The sequence below is a fragment of the Silene latifolia genome, chromosome 6, assembly GCF_048544455.1.
Source record: "Silene latifolia isolate original U9 population chromosome 6, ASM4854445v1, whole genome shotgun sequence".
In the NCBI taxonomy this organism is placed as follows: Eukaryota; Viridiplantae; Streptophyta; class Magnoliopsida; order Caryophyllales; family Caryophyllaceae; genus Silene; species Silene latifolia.
The window spans coordinates 24,256,906-24,281,406 of NC_133531.1; the positions used below are offsets into that span (position 1 = coordinate 24,256,906).

General features: G+C 39.7%; 1 protein-coding gene across 1 annotated transcript; it reads right to left on the reverse strand.

The window, feature by feature from the left end:
• Positions 1 to 5,732: 5,732 nt before the first annotated feature.
• On the reverse strand, positions 5,733 to 6,975 carry LOC141586544 (putative carboxylesterase 18). The gene has a single exon (XM_074407803.1). The coding sequence runs from the start codon at positions 6,759 to 6,761 to the stop codon at positions 5,751 to 5,753; it is 1,011 nt and encodes a 336-aa protein (XP_074263904.1). The 5' UTR covers positions 6,762 to 6,975; the 3' UTR covers positions 5,733 to 5,750.
• Positions 6,976 to 24,501: the final 17,526 nt, after the last annotated feature.

The window sequence follows — 24,501 nt, forward strand, 5'->3', positions numbered from 1 at the left end:
TAGTAGGACTATAAAGTCCTTACGATCACACCTGAAACAAATGAGGATCTAGACTCTAGAAGCTACCCATAGTAGTGTTGCAGGTTATACACTCAGTGATCGACTATTGAGTGTCTGATATAATGGCCTCAGTTTCAACAGTGCTACTTTAAATGTATGCTCAAGTCTTGGGGTTTTCAGAAATCTGGTTATTACTTTCAAGGGGCAGCACACTGTTTGGATATGATGCATGTGTGGTTGGTAATTATAGGGAAAAAACTACTACATTTGTTTACTTGACTTTAGTTTAGAGAAATTCATCTATTTGGAACTGCCATATACTTCGGGTAATAGAGAAACTTCCCTGTTTACAATTGGAAACGTATTCTGAGACCTTGGTGCAGTTCAAAGGATACGGAGGCCGTGATTTGAGGGATTTCCCATGAATAAGAGAATACAACTCTGTTTGTATGTCTTTCCAATGGTTACTCATCCCTCTTGTTGTTTGATTAGTGAGGTTAAATATTATTCAAAGCATTTAGTCCGGACGAATCATACTCCTGGAGGTTTCTGTTTCGTCTTTAGGGGTCGCTACTCGCTAGCTTATAATTTAGTTAGTTGCCCAGTGCAAGAGTTGAATAAATCTATGAGCTCTTATTTACAATTAGTTTTAAACCCGTGCATTTTTATTTACAACTAGTTTTAAACCCGTGCAAAAAATGCACGGGTCGTAATAATAGATATCACGACAATATAAATAAGTTTATAATTAGAGTTTCGACATACATATATACATTGATACATATCATTAAAGTGTTAATAACACCAAATTTCCAGATCTACTACATTGGTTATGTTCACTCTAACTGATTTTTTTTGTATTAACAATAGAAAGAAAGATTCTACTCGAATTTTAGGCAATTCTTAACCATCTCATTAAGTGACTTTTGTATAAATAATTTTGTATAAAATACAAAAAATGACCCAATTAAATTACTTGAGGTAATTAGTTAATTGACTCAAATTAAGAAAAAATAAGTCCATTGGAGTAGTTCTTACTCCACAAATACGCCTACTAAAATTTACAAACCATATCAACGGGTCCATATGGCCATATCCAACAATATGAGCTCATAAGTAGACTTATTTCATCAATCTAGCACCAATAAACTCTAACAACTAGTCTTGATATAGACGGATATATTCGTTTATAACTAAAGACGCGTCAAATAGCTTGAAAGTGGTGACATTTTTGGCCCCCACCACCCACTTGTTGCTTATCCTATTAGGAATGTGGTATTGTATTTGACCCGTGTTTAGTTATAGACGGATATGTGCCGTCTATAATGAGATTTTGTGAAACTCTAAACATCCCAGGTTTTCTCAAACTACTATCACCTGTCGCAAAAAAAATTCCCTGTAATCTCTATTCTCAACTCACCCTTACTAAACTTAATTAACTCATCTCGCCTCACTCATTTTTACTCTTGCGCCTCTCATGTTCACCCTCTCATCCTCATTCCACTATAAATTTTCCCTCGTATCCAAAAATTAATCCGTCATCTACAAATTTATACTGCATGCAAATTTAATGGATTGACTTCAATATTGAAGTTATTTAAAGAAAATAAATAATTATAAGAACTTCATGTAAGCTAAGTTTAATTCAGTTTATGTTTGGGGTCTTTTATTTGCTTGGATTTATTTTAAAGTTGTTTTTTTTTTCAAATTTAAATTATCTCATAGCAATTTTTTTGATATTTTTTCGATTTTAAATAATCTCATATCAATTTTTTTTCCCGGAAATTTTCAGATCTATTACATTGGTTACATTACTCTCATCAAACTGTTTTTTTTATAAACTACAAAAATTACAAATAATACTCGTTTTTCGATTTAAAATTATCTCATATAAATTGTTATCCAAAAAATATAAATCTTTTTTTGAGAAAAATGATGTTTTAACCCGAAAAAAGAATCTTTTGAATAAACTGATGTTACCCGGGAAAAAAATCTTCAGCCAAGGTATAAGTCAAGAGGATGATTTTTTGAAGTTTTTGTTAATTTCTTGTAATTGTAATTTTTTAATCTATATATATATATAAAAGAGAGTTTTTTCGAGCGATTTGAGAGCGTCCACATCATCAAAAATCAATTTAGGAAAGTATAATTTTTTATGTAAAAAATAAAATGGAAAATCTTTTAATTATTATAATATGTATATTTCCTAAATTATATTCAAGTGATATTTCCAATTTTTATATCAAACTTTTACATTTCATTTGGCAAAAAAATATCGTTAAAAAAATTATGAAAATAATATAATTAGCTTTGTGTTAAAAAATGCTATCATTAGAGTATAAATTTCATATTATTTGCACATGTTAAAGATGGTGTACTTCTTAATACGTAAAATAGTATAATTTTTAGAATGTTTTGTCCCACATTGGAAAATAAGTAGGTGTGGTGAATATACTACATATAAATAGTAGAATTGTCCCACATCGAAAGATTAGTATAAGGTGATGTGATCCTATGATTATAAATAGGATGCATATTTGGAACTTATGTATCCACCAAAATTTGTTGAGTCTCATAAATATTGTTTTAAAGAGCTCTTAAGATTTTCTATCGTTATCTACGATATGATATAAAAATAAAGTGGAAGTCGTTGGGAATTACTCGGGAAAGAGTTAAGAATATAAAGTTTTTATATCAAAATAATCAAAAAATAACTAAAGGTTGAACAAGAAAATCAAAAAATAAAAGATTTTACTAATGGTAGTCTCCTGACACAATACAAAACTAAAGATTTTACTAATGGTTGTCTTCTGAATGCAGTAATAGAGCTTTAATGAGTCGTTATATGTACGATGTAGAGATCCATATCTAATGATCGAGACTAAGTGGTTTTTACCTTCAAAGAAAAATAATATGTATACAATAGTGGTTTTTTAAGAAGAGACATGTATTTCTTGGTATGTTATATCTTTCACATTGAAAAATAATGTAGGCATTATGAACATACTACGTCTAAATAATTAAATTATGTATCTCACATTGAAATAATAGTATACTATAGGGTGATTCTATAAATATAAATAGGAGACATCCTTGAAACTTAGGTATTAATCCAAAAAAAATTTGATATAAAAGATATAGACTTTTTTAGTATGTTATATGTCTCACATTGAAAAATAATGTAGGTGTTGTGAATATATTATGTATAAATAATAGAAATGTCCCATATATATACATTTTCTATATTATATTGTGATGTTTATTATTTTGATATAAAAACTTTATATTTCATTTGAAAAAAAATATCGTATGAAAATTATATAATTAGATTGTGACAAAAAAAATGCTATCATTAGAGTGTATATTGTATTGTATTGTATTTTCTCATTATTAAATCGGGTTGATCTCGAAGTAGGTACAAAAAAAATGGTGTACTTAGTAGTTAGTATGTTATTTGTCCTACATTGAAAAGTAACGTAAGTGTGGTGAATATACTATGATTTCTAACCTAAGTTAATGTTTGGAAAATCTTTTAGTTATTATAATATATACTATGTATTTCTTATTTTATATTCAAGTGATGTTTCTAATTTTCATATAAAAACTTTTAAATTTCATTTGACAAAATAATGTCGGTAAAAAAATTATGAAAATAATATTATTAGATTCATGGTAAGAAATGCTATCAGTAGAGTATATATAGATTTCATATAATTTGCACATATTAAAGATAGTGTATTTCATAGTATGTTATATCTCCCACATTGAAAAATAATATAGGTGTGATAAATATACTACATATAAAAAATAGAATTTTCCCACATCAAAATATAGCATAAGGTGGGTGATTCTATGAGCATCCTTGGAACTTAGGCATCAACCCAAAATCTTTTGAGTCGCTTAAGTATTGTCTTGGAGAGCTCTTAAAAGTTTATATCATTATATTTTCTACCTATAGAATTTATATGTCCCATATTGAAAAATAGAAAACAAACGTCAATGGTAGCATGTGTAATCTATCAAAGTTCAAGGTTACCATGAGAAATTTCCAATATTATAATGATATAGTTAATTAAATTTGCATTTAAAAGAGAGATATCCGTACCAATAAAACAATAAAGGGGGTATTATTTTTTAATTGTTATTTTATTGCCACGCCATCAAACTTAACGTCCATTTAACAGCCTTTACATTAGAGGGTACCATGGGCAAAAAAAAGGAACCTCAAGGGTACCATGGGCAGATTTTTAAAAGTAGGGGTAACATGGAAAATCTAACAAAACTAAGGGGTACTACGGGAAATTTCCGTATCTCAATTATTTTAATTTTTTTTTTTTTGAAGAAAAACAACGTACAAATATTAATGGAGAGTTCTTGATCATATTATTAAATTTAAATATAACTATTAGATATAATGAGTAGCAATTGTCTGTATTCGGTATTCGAGATCTGGTTGGATGTCGAACTAAGTGCAAAAAAGATGGTGTAATTCTGAGTATGTTATTTGTCCCACATTGAAAAATAATGCAGGTTTGATAAATATATATTACGTATAAATATTAGAATTGTCCCACATCAGAAAAAAAATCCAATTTTTGTGAATATGTTACTTATAAATAGTAGAATTATCCCACATCAAAAGATTAATATAAGGTAGGGTGATTATATAATTATAAATAAGAGTTAACCCACGTATATATTAATCTTTTTTTTTTTAAAGAGATATTTTAATAATATGTAAACAAATCATTAGACATATAATGTAAACATTTAACGCTTATAACATTTTTTTTTGCATTATAAATAAGTTAATTACCCCGTTGCAACGCACGGGCAATCAAACTAGTTTATAATATTGTATAATGTATAATTTGTAGTTGTATAATGTATATTTTGGTGTGAATGTGATAAGAGATGCAAGTAAATTGGAGGAAATAGGAGAGAGGGAAATTAATTAGCTCAAATAATGGTGGGGCTAAATTTTTTTCTCATTCCCTAAATTTAAGGAACCAATCAGGAGAGTCTAAAAAACTCAACTTTTATACTATTTAGATGCCTAACATCCTTAATATTGAGTGTATCATGACAAACTAATTCCATCAATTCATCAATTATTGCTACTATTATTACTCATCTGTTCCAAATCTAGTGAATAGTTTACACTTGCATTATTTTGTGAGGAAGAAATAAAACAATATAAAATTAACATTAACAATCAGAAGTCAAGTACAACTGTCCATTATTTCTCTAAGTGGCTGTCTACATTTAAATTAGTTAAAAACTCGGTAATCACAATTTTTTTATAAAACTATATCCTCTTGGCTTAAGTGATTATCCTAATCAACACTCCACCAGTCCCCCCTCATAATAATGAAAAAGGTTGCTCCAATTATCGGTATCACACCCAAAAAAAGGGTAGCCATAAATCCACGGATGGAATGTATTGCCCCACTGGATTTATAAGCATTCTGTCTAAAATATCTTTTTTTTCTATGCAATAAGTTCAGTTGGTGGGCCATATGTAAGGACAAACCATGGAAATGCATTTATAAATCCCGTGCTTCAGTACTTTTCACCCGCGAATACATAGCTACCCCAAAAAAATAACGAGGGAAAAAGCCAGGGCATGCTCGACATTTACTAAAGCATCATCAAAAGTCAAAACCATGATTAATGATAATGATAATGATACGAATAATTAGATCTACAAATGCACACATAAACAAGATTATGATCAAGTAGTAATAAAATTACAATTTAGAAAGTCGGTTGTGAATAAAGTGTTGAACCTCAGCAAACAACAAGGTAGCTTGAGGCAACTCAGGGAAAACATAAAAAGCATGAATAGCCGTAGTATACTCAACTAACTTAACCACCTTCCCACTCTTCCTCAACCATTCATAATACCTCATTTGCCAATCCTTCAACGGATCAAATCCGCCTATAAACAACAGCGTCTCCGGAAAATCCAACCCTGTTATATCCACCGCATTCGGTCCACTTACATTTACGGCCCAATGATCCGTGTCTAGCCCATCTGGCAAGAACGCGTTCCACATCCACCTTGTCCGGGCAACAGATACAATGGGGGCCCCCTCCAGCTCTGTTTCGGACGCAACCCTATCCCTCCCTCCGAAAAACGGCTGTATGTTAATCAACCCGATGACTCTGAGTTCCGAGAATTGCGTAGTACATGCTGTGACAGTGACATTATGTGAGATATTCCCTCCCGCGCTGTCTCCTGCGATAAAACAGCGCGACACGGAGGCGTTTTGGGGCCACAAGGGGATTTCGTGGCGGCGGGTGTCGAGGAATTGGAGGACGGAAATGCCGTCTTCGTACTGACAAGGGAACTTGTTCTCCGGAGCAAGACGATACTCGACGGAGCAGACGACGGCGTTGAGTCTCCGTGCAAGGCGGCGACAGACAGCGTCGTAAGCAAAGGAGGAAGCGGAGAGGAAAGAGAAGCCGCCGCCGTGGAAGAAAACAATGACGGGGATGGGTGACGTGGTGGTTGGGTGGTGTGGGAGGAAGAGGCGGAAGGAGAGGTTGGTGGTGGGGTCAACGGTGATGTCGTGAGTGGAGACGGAGTTGATAGGGGTGGGGTTGGCGGAAACGCGGCGATCAAGGAGGTTGAAGACGCGGCGATTGACGGTACCGTTGTCGCGGCGGACGGTGTCGGTGACGAGGTTGAGGAATTTGAGGAGGATGCGGGTTTTCAAGGGTAAAGAGAGGGATTGTAGGTTATTTGATGCTGCCATTGATTGAAAGTTTTGTTGAGAGATTTGACAGAATGTTTGGTTTGTGTAGTGATACTGTGATAGTGTGAAATACTGAAATGTGTGATAGTGCTTGATACTATTGTCTGTTTGATTGGGTTGGATTTTGGAGCGTTGAGTAGTTAGTAATCCGTATTTATTATACAAAAAATCATGTGATCCTTCGAGACTTACTCCGTACTAGTTTTATGTCCGTACAAAAAATATACGGTATATTTTACAATATTTTGTTATTCATAAATATGTTTGACTAATTAATGCAAATATAATTCAACATAAAAATTAAATGTGAAATATATCATTGTACTCCCTCCGCTTTTTTATATATGACGTTTTGCATTTATGAGGTAAGTCTTTGACTTTAATATTTACAAAAATATATTTGTTCAAAAAATATAAAAATGGTACCATTAAATTTCTTACGAAAAACTCTTTCATATGAGTATACATAACATAATATTTAGTCTTATATTTTAAGAGATATTGAAGAGAGAAGAGAGTGTTACGAAATGTGAGAAAGTCATATATAAAAAAATAGAGGGAGTATGTTTTACAAACTATTTTTGATTTTTTGTTATTTAACTTTGTAGATCTATGGTTCGTAATTACTAACTTATACATCAATTATTTTACGACAAATTTTTTTTCTCTTTGAGTAATTACTAAACTTATACATCAGTATTTTTTATTTTTATGTATTATGTTTTTTTTATTATTATTATTTGACTCGTTAATTTTACTGACAATTATATTTTTTTTCCAAAATATTCACCGAATATAGTTTTCGGTATTCGTTTTTCAAATTTATGTTTAAAAATTTTTAATGGTCTCTCTATTATTCACAAATCCTTTATCTATAAAAGCTGAAGCCAATAAAGCTTTCCAATTGGTCCATGGTTTTAAGGATTAAAAAGCAAAAAAAATTAAGGTAGGACCTCCCATGTTCATCCTACACATTTAATTACCCTCTCTCCTATATTTTAATTTTAGTTTACGATATTTTAATTTTAGTTTTAACTTTTTTTATAATTACATATTATACATATATATTTTCCTAAAATGTTAGGAATACATCTGAATGAAAACAATTAAAAAAAATTACAAAATGAATAAAATTACAAATTATTTGTACTGGTTTTCTTATTGATAGGTACCCAAATAACATTCCTATACAAAAAAAATGCAAGTCTCGATAAGAATTAAAACACATTCATATAATTATAATTCATAATGTTAAGAAATATACAAAATTTAGCAAAATTTGAAAAAGATTCATATAATTATAATGTTAAAAAAAATACATATGGTAAAGATTTTAATGATTATAAAAAAGTACCAGCACTAATTTTCTTTATCTTAAAAAAAAACCAGAAGTCTTACAAAGCATTATTATGAGACAAAAACATTTATTTAGTAATCAGGCATCAACAATATCATATTTACAACCCAAGATGTGTGAGTCTAGTGGAATTCCAGGGTAACCTCAAAGCCTCCTAAGGAGGAATTGCGAGGTCCTGGGTTCGATTCCCTAGATGAACACTTTCTGGGACTGACGCCGGAGAGGAATAATCCCCCCGGGAAAGAACTCACATGGTACAGGCGCCTAGCAGGGTGGGGTCCTGTATCCGGGGAGGATCCAACCTCCTCGTCATCAAAAAAAAAAAAAAAAAAATATCATATTTACAATTTCAATACCGTCATTTGAATTTAACATTTGAATAAAGAAGCTTAATTCATTATATGTGGTTACAATAATAAATAAGAGGCCCGATTAAATTCAATACAGTCTCTATGGACAATTTATATTATTACAATATTGAACGATTAACATCTGTTGTTACGACTCATGCATTTTTTTTGCACGGGTGTAAAACTAGTTATGGTAGTAAATAAATGTATATTATACTCCCCCCATTATTTTATATATGACGTTTTCGTTTTACGAGGTAAGCCTTTGACTTTGATTTTTATGAAAAAATATTCTAGAAAAAATTATAAAAATCATATCGTTAGATTTGTCATGAAATTTGCTTTCATAAGAGTATACATTTCATATTATTAGCTCATATATTTTGAGAGATATTGAAGAGGGAAGTGACTGTCTCGAAATCTGAGAATGACATATACTTCCTCCATTCAACTCCACTCTACCACTTTGCTTTTTCACGTTTGTCAACGCATATTTTACGCGCTAAATATCGTTAGCTATGTATTTGCAAAAATTATAAAAATTAGATATTTTTAATATACTCGTAAAGACGAATCAAACAAAACCCCACATGAATATATTTTCACTTATGTATTGAGAGAAAATTGAAATTGAATGCTTACATGTGAATAGTGTGCAAAAATAAAAGTGGTAGAATGGAGTTGAATGAAGGAAGTATAAAATAATGGAGGGAGTATGGTTTAGCATATTTGTTTTATTGGAATCATCGAAATTATAAGGAAATTAAATATCATCAAAGAACATTGTGGTTCCTACACAAACAATATGTTTTTTAATCCCTAAAAAATGGGAACAAAAAAAAAGCATGAATAAGAGATTACGACTATGTTTGTCTTACCAATGGTGGAAAAACATCCGGCTGTTATTCAATCAACCATAGATATGGCAATGGCTACTCAGAAAAATTCTTGTGTACTCCAGGAGTACGGTACTCCTTACACTCAAGCTATTAAAATATTCTATTTTGTGAATTGCTTTTGAGTGGAAGGAGTACCATCCTCCCGGAGTACACAAGTATTTTCCGGCTACTCATCCATCTTCTTGTTTGATCCGTGGGGATATGTATTATCCGTACTAACTAGTTAAACCCCCATATTATTCTACCCCAGTCGTATTTATAGCTTGCGCAATCCCTCTTTAGTTTTCTCATTTTTTTTAGATTTCTCATGTTAATAAGACTCTGTTCTTTTGGACTTCTATTTGCTGAACTGAACTTATAAGAGCTGAACTTATAGGAACTGAACTGAACTTATATGAGCTGAACTTATAGAAGTCGAGCTGAACTTATAAAAATTTTATGCTTTATATATACTCCCTCCTATTCACTATATTCTTCCCCTTTCCTTTTTGCACAAGAAATAAGCAAGTGAATTTGGACCACACAAAACACACTACCCACATGCAATTGAATTTGGACCACACAAATCAACCCAAAAAAGGAAATAGGGAAGAAAACCCAAATAATCCGAATAAGGAAATAGGGAAGAATATAGTGAATAGGAGGGAGTATATTTTTTTTACAACTACTACAATACATTACAATAAAAAATAAATTACATATTACATTTTTTTTTTCTAACCATTTATTCCATATTATCATCATACTCGTCACTTTCATCTTCATTTTCATTGACATCATCAAATCCATCTATTTTTTTTTCTAACCATCTATTTCTTTTTAAGAATAATGTATATAGGATAATTTTAATATTGGATTTTTTTTGCATTGATTTTAATGAAAATGGTATTATTTTTTTCAATTCGTCAAAATTAAAAAAAGGGTATGAATTTATAGTTAAGGCCCTGTTCTTTTAGATTTAGTTTCAGTTCAGTTTAGTTCAGCTCTGTTAAGTTCAGTTCAGTTCATTTCAGCTCCATTCAGTTCAGTTCAGTTAAGATCAGTTCATTTCAGTTTAACAGTAATAATACTATTCTTATTTTATATTCTTACTGTTATCATTATCATTATTATTATTATAATAATTTATTTAATATTTTTATTATTATATTAATATATATTTGTTATATTACTATTGTTTTTATTATTGTTTTTATTATTTTATTTAATATATTTATTTATTATATTATTATTATGATTAATGACAATATTAGTAGTATAAAGTATTAATATTTATTATTATTATAGTATTATTATTATTTTTACTTTTGATGGGGCATATTCTGCACCGCTGACCAAGTCAACATATTGAACGAGGTCAAAGATATCCACAGCAAGCCAATGACTTAGACATCCCAGCCGATGCAGCCTTTCGGCCTGTCAGCCTGGGTCTCGGCATGGCAACCTACCAGCCGGGGCCCATACCCGCGTACTCATATCCAAGAACCCTCGGCATGGAGTCAACCAGGCTCGCCGGCCTGCTATAGGTCCCTCGGCCGAGGGTAGATCAGTCTTTCCACCTGCTATGCCACTTGGCCCACTTGGCCACTACATGACAAAAGGTGAAAGTCTATAAATACTCCTCAATCCTCATTGAGGAAGGGATCCAGAATCTAACCTAAAGACCACTTAAATTGGTATCATCTCTCTCATCTCTCTACAATACACGTCCGCGAGCTACATACTACTTAATCACAATAAGTTCACTGACTTGAGCGTCGGAGTGAGTACGCTTGGCACAAAGCCAAGCCCTCAGTTTGCTCGTTGTTGCAGGAGAGGCCGAGGAGAGCAGTCAAGGCTAGACGAGGCATTATTCGACAAAGCTAGCGTGGTAAACAAACCTGCTTCGGAATTCATACCCGGAACAATTGGCGCCGTCTGTGGGGAAAAAACAGATACTAGAAGCTAGTCATTCCCAAACAAAAAAAAAAAAAAAAAAAAAAAAAACCCACCCAAAAAGCTAAGAAGATGTCAAAAGAACAAGAGGTGTTCGTAACCGAAGAGCCCCTTCACCCAGGTGATACCGTCCACATTGAGTTGTGCGGCCCTCCACCAAATGGATAATTCAACCGGAGTTCGGGATGCCAATAATGCCAGATACGCCGCTGCCCGCCGACCAGGTCACCATCATGGGACGTGTGGTTGATGCAGCAAAACTGAAACAGCTCCTGGACCTGATTGTCAGCGCGCCGGCTCACACTGTCACACCGGCAAGAGCGGCGGGACCCGTCCAGGAAGCTAGGGCCCAAAAGATGACTCCGAGAAACCTGAACGAAGCACTAAGAGAGGCTGAGACTACCAAGACGCCGGGGGAGCCCAGGGTGTCAGTGGTAGAACTAAGCCCTTCCCGCACTCGCGGAAGGACGATGTCGCCGCGACACCCACGAGGCATGCCCCAGACGAGCGAAAGGAGTTCGACTCACCGTAGTCGGAGAAGGAGTCCGACTCACCAGAGTCAAAGAAGGAGTCCGACTCACCAGAGTCGGAGAAGAAGCCCTTCCCGCCACGGGGAGAGGGGTCGGACTAGGGATGCGAGGAGCCGATCGCCGCGTGTCATTAGACACGTGGTCAGACAGCCCCTCAGTGCCTACGTCCTAGAGACCCCGGTGCCGCCAAAGCTAAAGCTACCGTCTATATCATACAAAGGAGAGGGCGACCCAACCGACCATGCCGAGGCTTTCGAGTCTCACATGTCGGTGTGGGAGCAACCTGACGAGGTCTGGTGCCGAGTTTTCCCAACGACCTTGGTTGGAATGGCGCAAAGCTGGTACAAGGGGCTACCCGATGGGTCGGTATACTCCTATTCCGACCTAAGAGACGCGTTTTTGGCCCAGTACTCTACCAATAAAAGGAGAGCCGTCGAGACGTCGGATCTCCTGACCATCAGGCAGGAGGGAGGCGAGTCACTTCGAAGCTATGTGAAAAGGTTCGATGCCAGGGTTCAGCAGATTAGGGAGCTGAACAGCGAACTAGCGGCCTTCGCACTGATGAAAGGCCTCCCCAGAGGGGACTTGAAAAACGAGCTCATCAAGTGCGGTGGCCTGAGCCTTGAGTCCGCCAGGAAATTGGCCGACCAGGCCATTAAGGTCGAAGACTATCACAAAATATGGGTAGGCCACGGCGAAGCCGGGCACTCAGAAAGAAAGAGCCACCGGGAGGACAAGCCGGATGAAGGGCGCCGTGACAATAATAGGTCGCGGACCGACAGGCCCGCCAGGAAGCAGAACCTAGCGGACGCCGGGGGGAGTTCAGGTCCGTACTACCATAAGAAGTACAAAGATCACACCCCCCTGGTCGTATCGGCCGCCGAGGTCTTCTCCCGAGCGAAACGAGGGGCGAAGTGGGAAAGGCCCCCAAACCTAGGGGGGACGGTGACACGAGCCTGCATCTTGTGAGTACCACGGCCACACCGGTCACTTAACCAACGACTGCCGGCATTTGAAGAATGCCATTGAAGAACTGATCCGAAAAGGGAGCCTCGGCAAATATGTTGCCGGAGGCCAAAAGAATAGCACCGGCGGCTCAGATAAAAAATCCGTCTTTCAACGAATAGGAACAATTCATGTTGTCATCGGGGGAAACGAGAACGGCGGATCCGCTCACGGGCACAAGCGACACCTGAACGAACTGTATCAGGCCGTCAACTTCGTGCCCACTACAGCGGCCCGCCCTTCCAACATCCCGAACATAACCATTGGGAAGAAGGACTACGAAGGAATCATCGCCCCACATAGCGACCCACTCGTAGTCCACTTAGACATAGCCAACCACCTGGTCATGAGATGCCTGATTGACACGGGTGCTTACACGAACATCATGTTCGGGGAGTGCTTTACGGGGCTCGGCACTGAAAATTGCGGACCTTAGCCCATGCACCAACCCATTGTACGGCTTCTCGGGGCAGGCTTGGTCCCCCCGGGGTCTATCAAGTTACCGGTGATGTTCGGCCGGTCCGACGCGGCCAAGAATGTGATGTCCGAGTTCGTGGTCATCGACGGCTCATCCGCATACAATGTTCTCATCGGTCGTGTCACCCTGAGTGAGGTCGATCTTTGTGATGTCCATCGGGCCCGACACGATGTATGTCTCGGACCGCGGGGAGGTTCATAAACTCGTCTCAAAGAACGAAAAAGACGAGGTGGTCAACGTCCAAATATCGGCCAGAGGATGCAACATGCAATCCTTCAAAGTGGCAAAGAAAGAGGAGAAAGGGAAGAACCCATCCTTAAGACAGGAGGACGAACCGATGAGCACCAACCACGTCGCCATGGTCGAAGGGGCTGAGACCGAACAGATAGAGATTGATCCAGGACGCACCGTGACTGTCGGTGTCGGCCTGGAACCAAAATTCAGGGCCGATCTCCTAGACTGGCCGAGAAGGAACAAAGACGTCTTTGCGTACTCGGCCGCCGAGATGCCAGTGTAAGCCGAGAAGTCATCGTTCACAAGTGAACGTACTCCCGGCGCTCGCCCTGTGAAGCAGAGGGTGAGAAACTCCTCGGCCGAAAAGGAAGATGCCATCAAGGCCGAGGTTGATAAGTTGTTAGATGCAGGCTTTATCATCCCTTGTACGTACCCTGAATGGCTAGCTAATGTTGTAATGGTTAAAAAGTCATCAGGGGGGTGGAGGATGTGTGTTGATTTTACGCAACTTAATAAAGCGTGCCCGAAAGATTGCTACCCCTTGCCTCGGATAGATAGCCTAATAGACGCGACGGCGAGCTACACAATGCTGAGCCTGCTCGACGCCTTTTCAGGATACCATCAGGTATTCATGGCAGAGGAAGACATGCCTAAATGCGCATTCATCACCATACACGGCACCTACATGTACAAAATGATGCCGTTTGGTTTGAAAAATGCCGGCGCGACTTACACAAGACTGGTGGACAAAATATTCCAAAATCAAAAAGGGCGAAACATTGAGGCCTACGTCGACGATGCTATTGTCAAGAGCAAGTCTGACGGCGAGCACTTAGCCGATTTACACGAGACATTTTGTTCACTAAGGAAATACAAGATGAAGCTTAACCCGACAAAGTGCAACCGGTGTCGGGCGGGTAAGTTCCTCGGTGTGCTTGTCGGCGCCGGGGGAATTGATGCCAATCCGAGAAAGTCCAAGCAATTCTCGACTGCCGGAGCCGAGGGATCGAAAGGAGGTTATGATGCGACCAGGAAGGATGGCGGCCCTTGCCGTTTTATCTCTCGGTCACCGACAAGAGCACCCCTTTCTTCAAAGTGTTGAAGGGGAATAAAGACTTTCTTTGGGGGAAGAACAAAGCACGACTTTCAAACAAGCGAAAGCCCATCGCAAACTCTCCCGACCCCGTCCGGCACCGACGCCGGGGAAACGCTATATCTATACTTAGCGATTACCTCGGCCACGGTCGGTGCCGTGATCGTCGAGAAGAGAACAAGCAAGAAGACCCAATCTACTTTATCACCCACACATCGTTGTTGCCCGAGAGAAACTACCCGCCGATTGAAAAAAGCGGCCTTTGCCGTGGTTGTTGCCGCAAGGAAGTTGAAACCCTACTTCGACGCACATCCCATGACGGTCTTAACCGACCAGCCGTTGGAGAAAACACTGGAAAAATTCGAACAATCAGGCAGACTTATCAAATGGGCAGTGGAGCTATCTGGCTTCGGCATTCAATACAAACCAAGGCCTTCGATAAAGGGGCAGGCGCTGGCAGACTTCTTGGCCGAGTGCACGTATCAGGAAGAATCGTGCCCAGGCATGTGGGAGGTATATACCGATGGATCCTCCACACGAACGGCTCAGAGCCGCATCCTTATCATCGGCCCAAACGGGACGAGTTCGAGTACGCTTTGAAGTTTACCTTCTCGACCTCAAACAACGAATCCGAATATGAGGCGGTGATAACCGGAGTTGAGTTAGCCAGAGCCGCCGAGGCAGAACACATCATTTTGAAAACAGACTCTCTCTTGGTGACTAACCAATACGAAGGAGAGTACGAAGCTCGGGACGATGGGATGGTAAGATACCTGGAAAAGGTAAGAGCCGAGACCTCAAAATTGAAGTCATTCAAAATGCGACACATCCCAGTGTCCGAGAACAACCGGCCGACGCTCTCTCTCGCCGCGATTCGACCATAAAGAATATCACCGCCGTGCCGTCTTTGGTGGACATCGAGAACGCTAAAAGCATTGACGAAACCATCGGCATGGTGTGCGACGTGGAAGCCGAGACGACATGGATGACTCCGATAAAGAGGTTTAAACCGACAAATGAGTTCTGGGAGGACCGCAATCTCTCACAAAAGATAAAGAGGATCGCACAGAAGGTACTTGGTATTTGAAGGAGAGTTATACAGAGGTCCGTGACAAGGCCACTCTGAAGTGTGTCGGTCCAACCGATGCAGAGCTAATCTTGCGACGAAATACACGAAGGCATCTCGTGGTCATCACATGGGGGCAAGAACACTAGCCCACAAAGCTCTCCGAGCCGGCTACTTCGGGCCCACCATGCTTGAGGATTCCGTAAACAAAACCGAAAATGCAACGGTATCGGATGCACGCTCCGGTGATACACGCACCTTCCCGAGACTCGCAACGGTGCTTAATCCCCTTCCCTTTGCACGGTGGGGGATGGATCTACTAGGGCCATTCCCAACGGCATCCGGAGGAAGAAAGTTCCTAATAGTCGCCGTCGACTACTTCACCAAATGGGTTGAGGCGTGGCGGCTGCAAAAGCTGCGGCGGCGTAAGAAAGGTGATGCGGGAAAATGTCATAACTCGTTTTGGGTTACCCCAAGTCATGGTGTTCGACCATGGCCGAGAATTTTGGAGTGACACAATAATGAGCTGGTTGGAAGAACTCGGCGTCAAATTTGCGTACTCCTCGTCGCCACCCCCGCAGCAACGGACGGACGGCGGAGCGGCCAATAAAACGATCCTCAACGGCTTGAAGAAGACAGTTGAAGACCTCAAGGGAAGATGGGCCGATGAGCTACCCGGCGTACTATGGTCCCTCCGGACCACGGAGAAAGAAGCAACGGGGTACAGTCCTTTTCACCTAGTCTACGGGTCCGAAGCAGTCCTGCCGATTGAAGCAACGGTGCCAACATTCAGAACGGCCACTTTTAACCCAGATGAAAACGAGGAAGGCCTAAGAACCTCCCTGGACCTGGTCGAAGAAAGCCGAGATACGGCACGCCTCAACTTAGCAGTATATCAGAGCCGAATGAAAAGGGCCTACAACCGAAGAGTCCACAAAAGGGACTTAAAAGTAGGAGATCTGGTCCTAAGGAAGTCAGCTGCCACCAACAAAGGAAACATCCATGGCAAGTTGACGGCCAACTGGGAGGGTCCCTACAAGGTAGTTGAAGAAATGAGGCCGGGTACATACCGGCTGACGGACATGGGAGATATACCTTTGATGAGCCATTGGAACACCGACAATCTCAGAAAATACTTTGTATAACAGCAGAGTTGCCCAAAACAATTGTTGGCACCCCAATGCATATTCATATCTAATGAGGAATCATCCAAGTTTTTCATCAAAGTGTTAATCCACCCCAATCAGAAGGCATACCAAACATATGTACACAGCAGACAGCGCCAAAACCTCGATCACCGATCATCCCGGCCTTTAACGGGAGTGACGGGGGGACGAGCCGATATGCTAACATATGTTCAACGGCGGTCAAAACGTAAACTCCGTTGCCCCGGTAATTGGCCGGGAAGAGACGAGTGAAACGCGACTGCCCTCGGCAAATTAAGACCGAGTTTAAAGACGTTAAACACAGTTGAGATACGCATTCTAACTGCCTCGGCCAAGCCGAAGGTAAAAACGAAAAAGCGCTCAATTAATTAACGCAACTGCCCTCGGCAAATTAAGACCGAGTTTAAAGACGTTAAACACAGTTGAGACACGCATTCTAAACTGCCTCGGCTAAAAGCCAAAGGTAAAAACGAAAAGCGCTCAATTAATTAACGCAAGAAGACAAGTGAAGGAATAAATCAAAAGGCCTCGGCCAAGCCAGAGGCAAAGCAAGCAAAATCTCATTAAGAAAAAATAACGAAGTCACAAGAAGGAGAAGTACGGACGCAGTAGTCCCCTTTGGGATAAGCCAAGATTCTACCTACCAAGGTCTTACAAAAATACAAGGAAAAGTAAAGCAAAAGGTTTTGATTTGGTTCTTTGAAGCGCCAAAAGGATGGCGGGGAGAAAAGGCTTAATAGTTGGCCCCGAATAGTGAAGCTATCCGAGACGCCAGTGAGTGGTGACGACCGCCCGTCTCCCTATGCACATTCTTGCTTGCCCTTACCGCCATCGCCAGCGTTACCCTCGGTGAGCGACTTAGATGCAATCTGGGCAGCCCTGGCATCCTCAGCTTTCTTGGCAGCCTTAGCATCCTCAGCTGCCTTATCCGCCGCAGCTTTCTTAGCAGCCTTAGCATCCTCACCGCCTTGATCGGCGGACTCCTCCCGGCCGCCCTCGTCTTTCTCTCGCAAGGGCCGCCGTTGCGGCCGCCTCCTCCTCCTTCTTGGCCCTGGCATCCTCGGCAGCCTTATCCGCCGCAGCCTTCTCTTTAGCTTCGAGCCTATCATCGAACAGCTCGTCAAATTTTGTCCACAGAAAGGAGCCATCCGGATAGACCTCATCTACCACCTCCCTGAAAGCTTCTTCGGTCAGGTCCCTATACTGAGCACACATGCGTGGGAGAAGCGTGTTTTGAAGTGTCTCAATATCCTTCTCCCTTTGGGCAAGGATAGCACTAGTCTCCCTATGCGACTACGCTTGAGCCGATACGCCCTTTTCGACTCCTCCTTTGGGCGACAACAACGTCGTAGCCGCCCTTGTACCGGTCCCGTTCCTCCTTGACTGGCGGCGGCGGCAGAGTCGCCACCTCTACCTTGGCCTTCTCGGCCGACAAAGCAGACTTCTCAATTTCCTCGACCGCGCTTGTGCGGCAAGGAGGTCATGCTTAGCCTTTCCGGCCACCCCCTTTGCGGCAACAACATCGAGCCTCAGCTGCTCTATCAACGGCCCCGTCTCGGCCAAAGCCTTTTCTTGCTCCCTAATACGAGAGCCGACCAGTTCAGACCAAATCCCAACCTTCTTGCTCAGCTTTGTACCCTCCGCTATGAGCCGGTCGTTGGATATCGACGCGAGTACGGAGTCGACATTTTTCCCGCCGTCCGCATAGGCCTCTTCTCAACTCGCCGCTCGATGGTGGGATGACTGCGCCGGTTGATCTACAAAAATTCAACCAAAGAGTCCACGTCAACGTTCATGGACATACCAGAGAGCCGGTCATCGGGTATATCTAATGAGCCGGCTAACCGAGCCGCAAGTTAGACTGTACCGGAGGGCTTGCTCTTCTTGGCCGGTTGACCCGTTTCCTCGGCGCTGGCATTAACATGAGCGTCGGAAGCAGAAGCATCGGTGGCATGGGTAGATCTTTTCCTCTTACGCCTAAGCGGAGATCCCTCAGCATCGGAATCCTCTCCATCGACAATGTCAACGACCTCCACCTCTGGTTGAGGCGGAACCGAGGTTGACACCGTCGCCGCCGTAGACTTGGCTTTTCGGATCCGGCGAGGCACGACAGCAGCTACCTTGGCCTGAGCCGCCGTCTCATCCAAGCCCTTCAAGAGGTCAGTAGGCGACGGACGGCGGTCATGCACATCGACCTTCGGATTCTTCTCCTTAACGTTTCCGTCTTTGTCCAGCCCCATCTTCTCGAGGAGTTGCTCAGACAGTTCGGGACCAAAGTGCTCTGTGAAAGAAACAAAGTAAAACTTAGACAAAGGGACATGTCAAGAAACAAACAACGAGAAACATTAAAGCAGAAATGGGCCTCACACCGACCCCACTCACCCTGTGCTAGGGCCGGTATGAGGCCGACATAGCAAAGCGGCTCGTCCATCAAGATGACTTGCGTCGGGGGCAACCAAACCTTCGGCGCCCCATCATCATCGACCTCGAAAAGCTTCAGTGCCTGCTTCTCGTCCTCGTTAAGATAGACACTCCCAGCGTCCATCTTATTCTTGCCCTTGGGGATCATCTTCTCACGCTCCCCTTTGCTCTCGCACCGCAAGTTAACGTGGTGCTCAAAAGACCGAGGCAACGGATAATCATCTGGGACCTCGACATACACCCACCGTTCCTTCCAGCCCTTGCAAGAGGTGAGCTTAGGCACGGTGAGATAGCCTGGCTCGATCGGGACGCTATACCACCCCGGCCACCTTGAACATTCATTCGAAGAAAATGAATTCGGCGGAATAAGTTTACCGTTGGGATCACCCCCTGAGCGACACGACCACACGAAGCCGACTATAGTCCTAACGGCCAAAGGGTGAAGCTGCGCCGCTGCAACGTTCATCGCTTTGAATTATGGAAGAGACGTACATATTGAGAGGAAACGGAGACCATACTCCAAGTGCCTCATATATACGCCGATGTGACTCGGGGGAGGGCAACAGACGGCCTGGCCCTCTCCGGGGATGACAATGTTGTACCCCTTGCCAAAAAAGAAGTGCTCTTCGAAAAATTCGAGCGAGCAGCGGGGCGAGCTCATCGGTCCAAGCACGATTGGGGCCGATGGTACGTGACATCGTAATGATGCAAGGCTGTCGCCCTCTCCGCACGGAAGGATTCCTTTCCTCATCATCAACATCATCTTCCCACTTGCTCCGAACTCTATGGTCAACTTCGGGAGAAGGAGACCTAGGGCCCCTCGACCTTAACGGAATTGCGGCTACCGCCTCCTCCTCATCAAAACGCGACGGGGAACCCCGGCGCACGGCATCTTGGGACCGCATCGTAGAAGACATGGTTCACAACAATTACTTAAACAAAACAAAAAGTTGAAAAGGTTTTCTTTAAGTTTACCTTGAAGAAAAATGCTACGCCGACGTAAAAATTCTGAAGATCGGAAGAGAGGGAAAGACTTGGAATTTTGGAAAGAAGAAATTTTTTTAGAATGAATGAAATTATTAACCAATTTCATTCATTGATCTGGTATTTATAGGCAAAGGCCCATAAAGGAGGACCAATCAAAACGCAGCCCATGAAGCATCAGCCAATCAACGAAGGGACACATGTCAGGCATGCGTACACGGAATGTCAATCGACGCAACAGTTGAATGTCAATCAGAGCAACAGTAACCAAGCGTCTTCAACACGCCCCTTCATATCCCTTTGCCTATTCATCTTCCTCAGCAAAACTCCTAAAGTATCTATTCTCCGCCGGCAACACGACTAACCAAGCTAGGCAGCACCGGCCGGGGCAATCAAAAATACACCGGCACTCTCAACCTTGGCTCCGCCGGCCAGAAGCACCTTCTCTTCCACATTTTGATGTCCATTACACATCCATGTGGAGGGGGGATACGGTACGGCCTGTACAGAAGTAAGCCGAGGGAGAAAAAGCCGGGGCAGAAAATTTTCACTTGCACAGAATATGCACTCAGCATACATCTCAGCATACATCGGAGCCCATACCACGGCATAGACTACGCTGGGGGCAAATTGATGGGGCATATTCTGCACCGCTGACCAAGTCAACATATTGAACGAGGTCAAAGATATCCACAGCAAGCCAATGACTTAGACATCCCAGCCGATGCAGCCTTTCGGCCTGTCAGCCTGGGTCTCGGCATGGCAACCTACCAGCCGGGGCCCATACCCGCGTACTCATATCCAAGAACCCTCGGCATGGAGTCAACCAGGCTCGCCGGCCTGCTATAGGTCCCTCGGCCGAGGGTAGATCAGTCTTTCCACCTGCTATGCCACTTGGCCCACTTGACCACTACATGACAAAAGGTGAAAGTCTATAAATACTCCTCAATCCTCATTGAGGAAGGGATCCAGAATCTAACCTAAAGACCACTTAAATTGGTATCATCTCTCTCATCTCTCTACAATACACGTCCGCGAGCTACATACTACTTAATCACAATAAGTTCACTGACTTGAGCGTCGGAGTGAGTACGCTTGGCACAAAGCCAAGCCCTCGATTGCTTTGCTCGTTGTTGCAGGAGAGGCCGAGGAGAGCAGTCAAGGCTAGACGAGGCATTATTCGACAAAGCTAGCGTGGTAAACAAACCTGCTTCGGAATTCATACCCGGAACAACTTTTATTATTATTATTATTATTATTATTATTATTATTATTGTTGTTGTTGTTGTTGTTATATTATACTATATTTATTATTTATTATAATATATTCATTTTGATTAATATTATTAATAACATATTTATTGTTATTATTATTATTATTTTTAATTTTATTATTATATTACATATATTATTATTATTTATATTAATTGTTACAATTATTTATAATATTTATATTATATTATACTTATCGTATTTATTTTTTACTTATTATAATTAATATATTGTATTATTTAGTATTATATTATTATTAATAATTTATCATTTATATTACTAATATATTATTATTATTATTATTACTATATTTATTATTATATTACTATTTTTTTATATATATTATTATATTATATTAATATATTAATAATAATAATAATGAACAATATTGTTATAATATTTACTATTATTATTGGTATTAATTTTATTATTATTATAATCTTTTATTTTTATTTCAGTTTAGATCAGATCAGTTCAGCTCTATTAAATTCGGTTCAGTTCAGTTCAGCTCCATTAAGTTCAGTTCAGTTCAGTTCAGACAATTTCAGTCCAAAAGAACATGGCCTAATATAAGTTGTATGAACTTGTCTAAACTGAACTTATAGGAGCTGAACTTAACTTATAGGAACTGAACTGAACTTATAAGAGCTGAACTGAAATTATAGGAACTGAACTGAACTTATAAGAGCTGAACTGAACTTATAGGAACTGAACTGAACTTATAAGAACTAAACTGAACTTATAGAAACTGAACTTAAAAAGGCAAATAGAAGTCCAAAAGACCAGGTCCTAACTACAGTTATATGCTTCTTATTACTACAGTTGTTTGATTGGTAATTTAGATTATACTCATATTTTCGCATACGCCCAATCATCCGTGACGATTGACGATTGTGATAATGTATCTAACTTTTAGGTCACTTAGGACTTGTTTGGTTGACATAAGGGAACTAAAGTTCCCGGGAACTTCAAGTTCACATGAATTTCCAATTCATGTGAATTCCCAAAAAGTGTTTGGTTTGCATGTGGGAAGTTAATTCATGTGGGAAGTTCCAATGACCAAAGGGGGGCTTGGTGAGTGACTTCCCACATAATGGAGGAAGTAGATTCATGTGAGAAGTTCTACTTCCCATGATTTTGGCAACCAAACAACATCATGGTTTTACACTTCCTAGGAAGTTTAAAATCCCATGATTTTAATGTGCAACCAAACAAGCCCTTAGTAATAGGTACCAAATACTCCCTCCACTTTTTTATATATGACGTTTTGCATTTACGAGGTAAGCCTTTGACTTTAATATTTACAAAAATATATTTGTTCAAAAAATATAAAAATGGTACTATTAAATTCCGTACGAAAAACTCTTTCATATGAGTATACATATCATAATATTTAGTCTATATTTTAAGAGACATTGAAGAGAGAAGGGAGTATCTCGAAATGTGAGAAAGTCATATATAAAAAAATTGAGGGAGTATTATTTTTTGGGATATTTTACGTGGTAACCCCATGTATTTTTATTTTCTACATGGTAACCTCATTTTCAACAAAAAACGTATTTGACTAGCCATAACTCACAACCATGCGTTTTGAAAGCGGCGATTTTTTTAAAAAAATCAAGGATATCATAAACGCGGTCAATTTGGAAAAAAAAAAGCGCGTTCGGAACTCGCTAGAAAGAGGTACGGTCAGTCAAAGTTTAAAGTTTGATTAGCCGTACTTCTTGCCACGAGTTCAGAAACTGAAACCTTTTTTTTCCAGATCAAAAATCTCGTAAATTCGGTCAATTTGAAAAAAAAATCGCCGCTTTCAGAAGTTTTGATTGTGAATTATGGCCAGTTAAAGCCAACTTTGTTAAAAATGAGGTTACCATATAGAAAAAAAAAACATAAGTACTAATTAACATTTTCTGTCAAAAAAAGTTAATTTTGGGTTTGACTTGACAGGAAAATGTGATTTATTTAACTCTTTCCTTAATCATGTTCTTAAAGATTGATTAATCACATAATTTAACTTTTTTTTCCACCTCTCCATCTATAATACTTTATACAGGTAGGCGAAAGTGGTAATTAGGCCCTCTAATTTTGTTCAATTGTGAAATTAGGCCCCATAAGTTTTATTTGGAGCAATCAAGCCCCTTAAGTTTTACCAAAAGTGAAATTTAACCTCATTTTCTTAATTTTCATCAAATTCTTATATTAAAATCATTTTTAATACAATTTATCAAATATAAAATATTTTTTTTTATAATTTAAGAACTTTTATATTTATATTAAATATTGAAAGTTGTTTTATTTTGAATTTTATAATATATAGACAATTTATTATATATGTATGAATATTATATAAATTATAAAATAATTTACTATATATGTATATAAAAGTGTTATTCAATGATTAATAAATTAAGTAGAAATTCATATAGTTGCAATTAGTAATTTTTAGTTATTTAATAAATTGTTTAATACAATATAAAATGTTTTAAATTAAATTTTTTGTGAAAATTTTAAAAATGGGGTTGAATTTCACTATTGGTGAAACTTAAAGGGCTTGATTACTCCGAATAAAACTTATGGGGCCTAATTTCACAATTAAACAAAGTTAAGGGATTTAATTACCACTTTCGCGCCTTATATAGTGATAAGAGTCCCCCGCATCTCCACTCTTATCACTAGATTGACGGGATTCAATTTAACTAAAGTCATCACTTTTTAACATAAGATTTATGATACAAAAAATATTTATATTTTATCATAAAATGATCTCAATTTTTATTCGTATTATTTCAGATAAAAAAGGCCGGTCTGAACTCGACTTGTGAAATAGATTGGGTCAAAATACGGGTCGGGTTAAATTAGAATACATGTCAAGAAATAATTTCTAACACATTTTAAAACTTACATATCCAATGTTTACATTAATTATATTGACATAATTATTAAAATATTT

What these genes read in the sequence shown, in the direction of transcription:
- LOC141586544 (XM_074407803.1), bottom strand. Translation starts at nt 6,761, where the DNA reads ATGGCAGCATCAAATAACCTACAATCCCTCTCTTTACCCTTGAAAACC.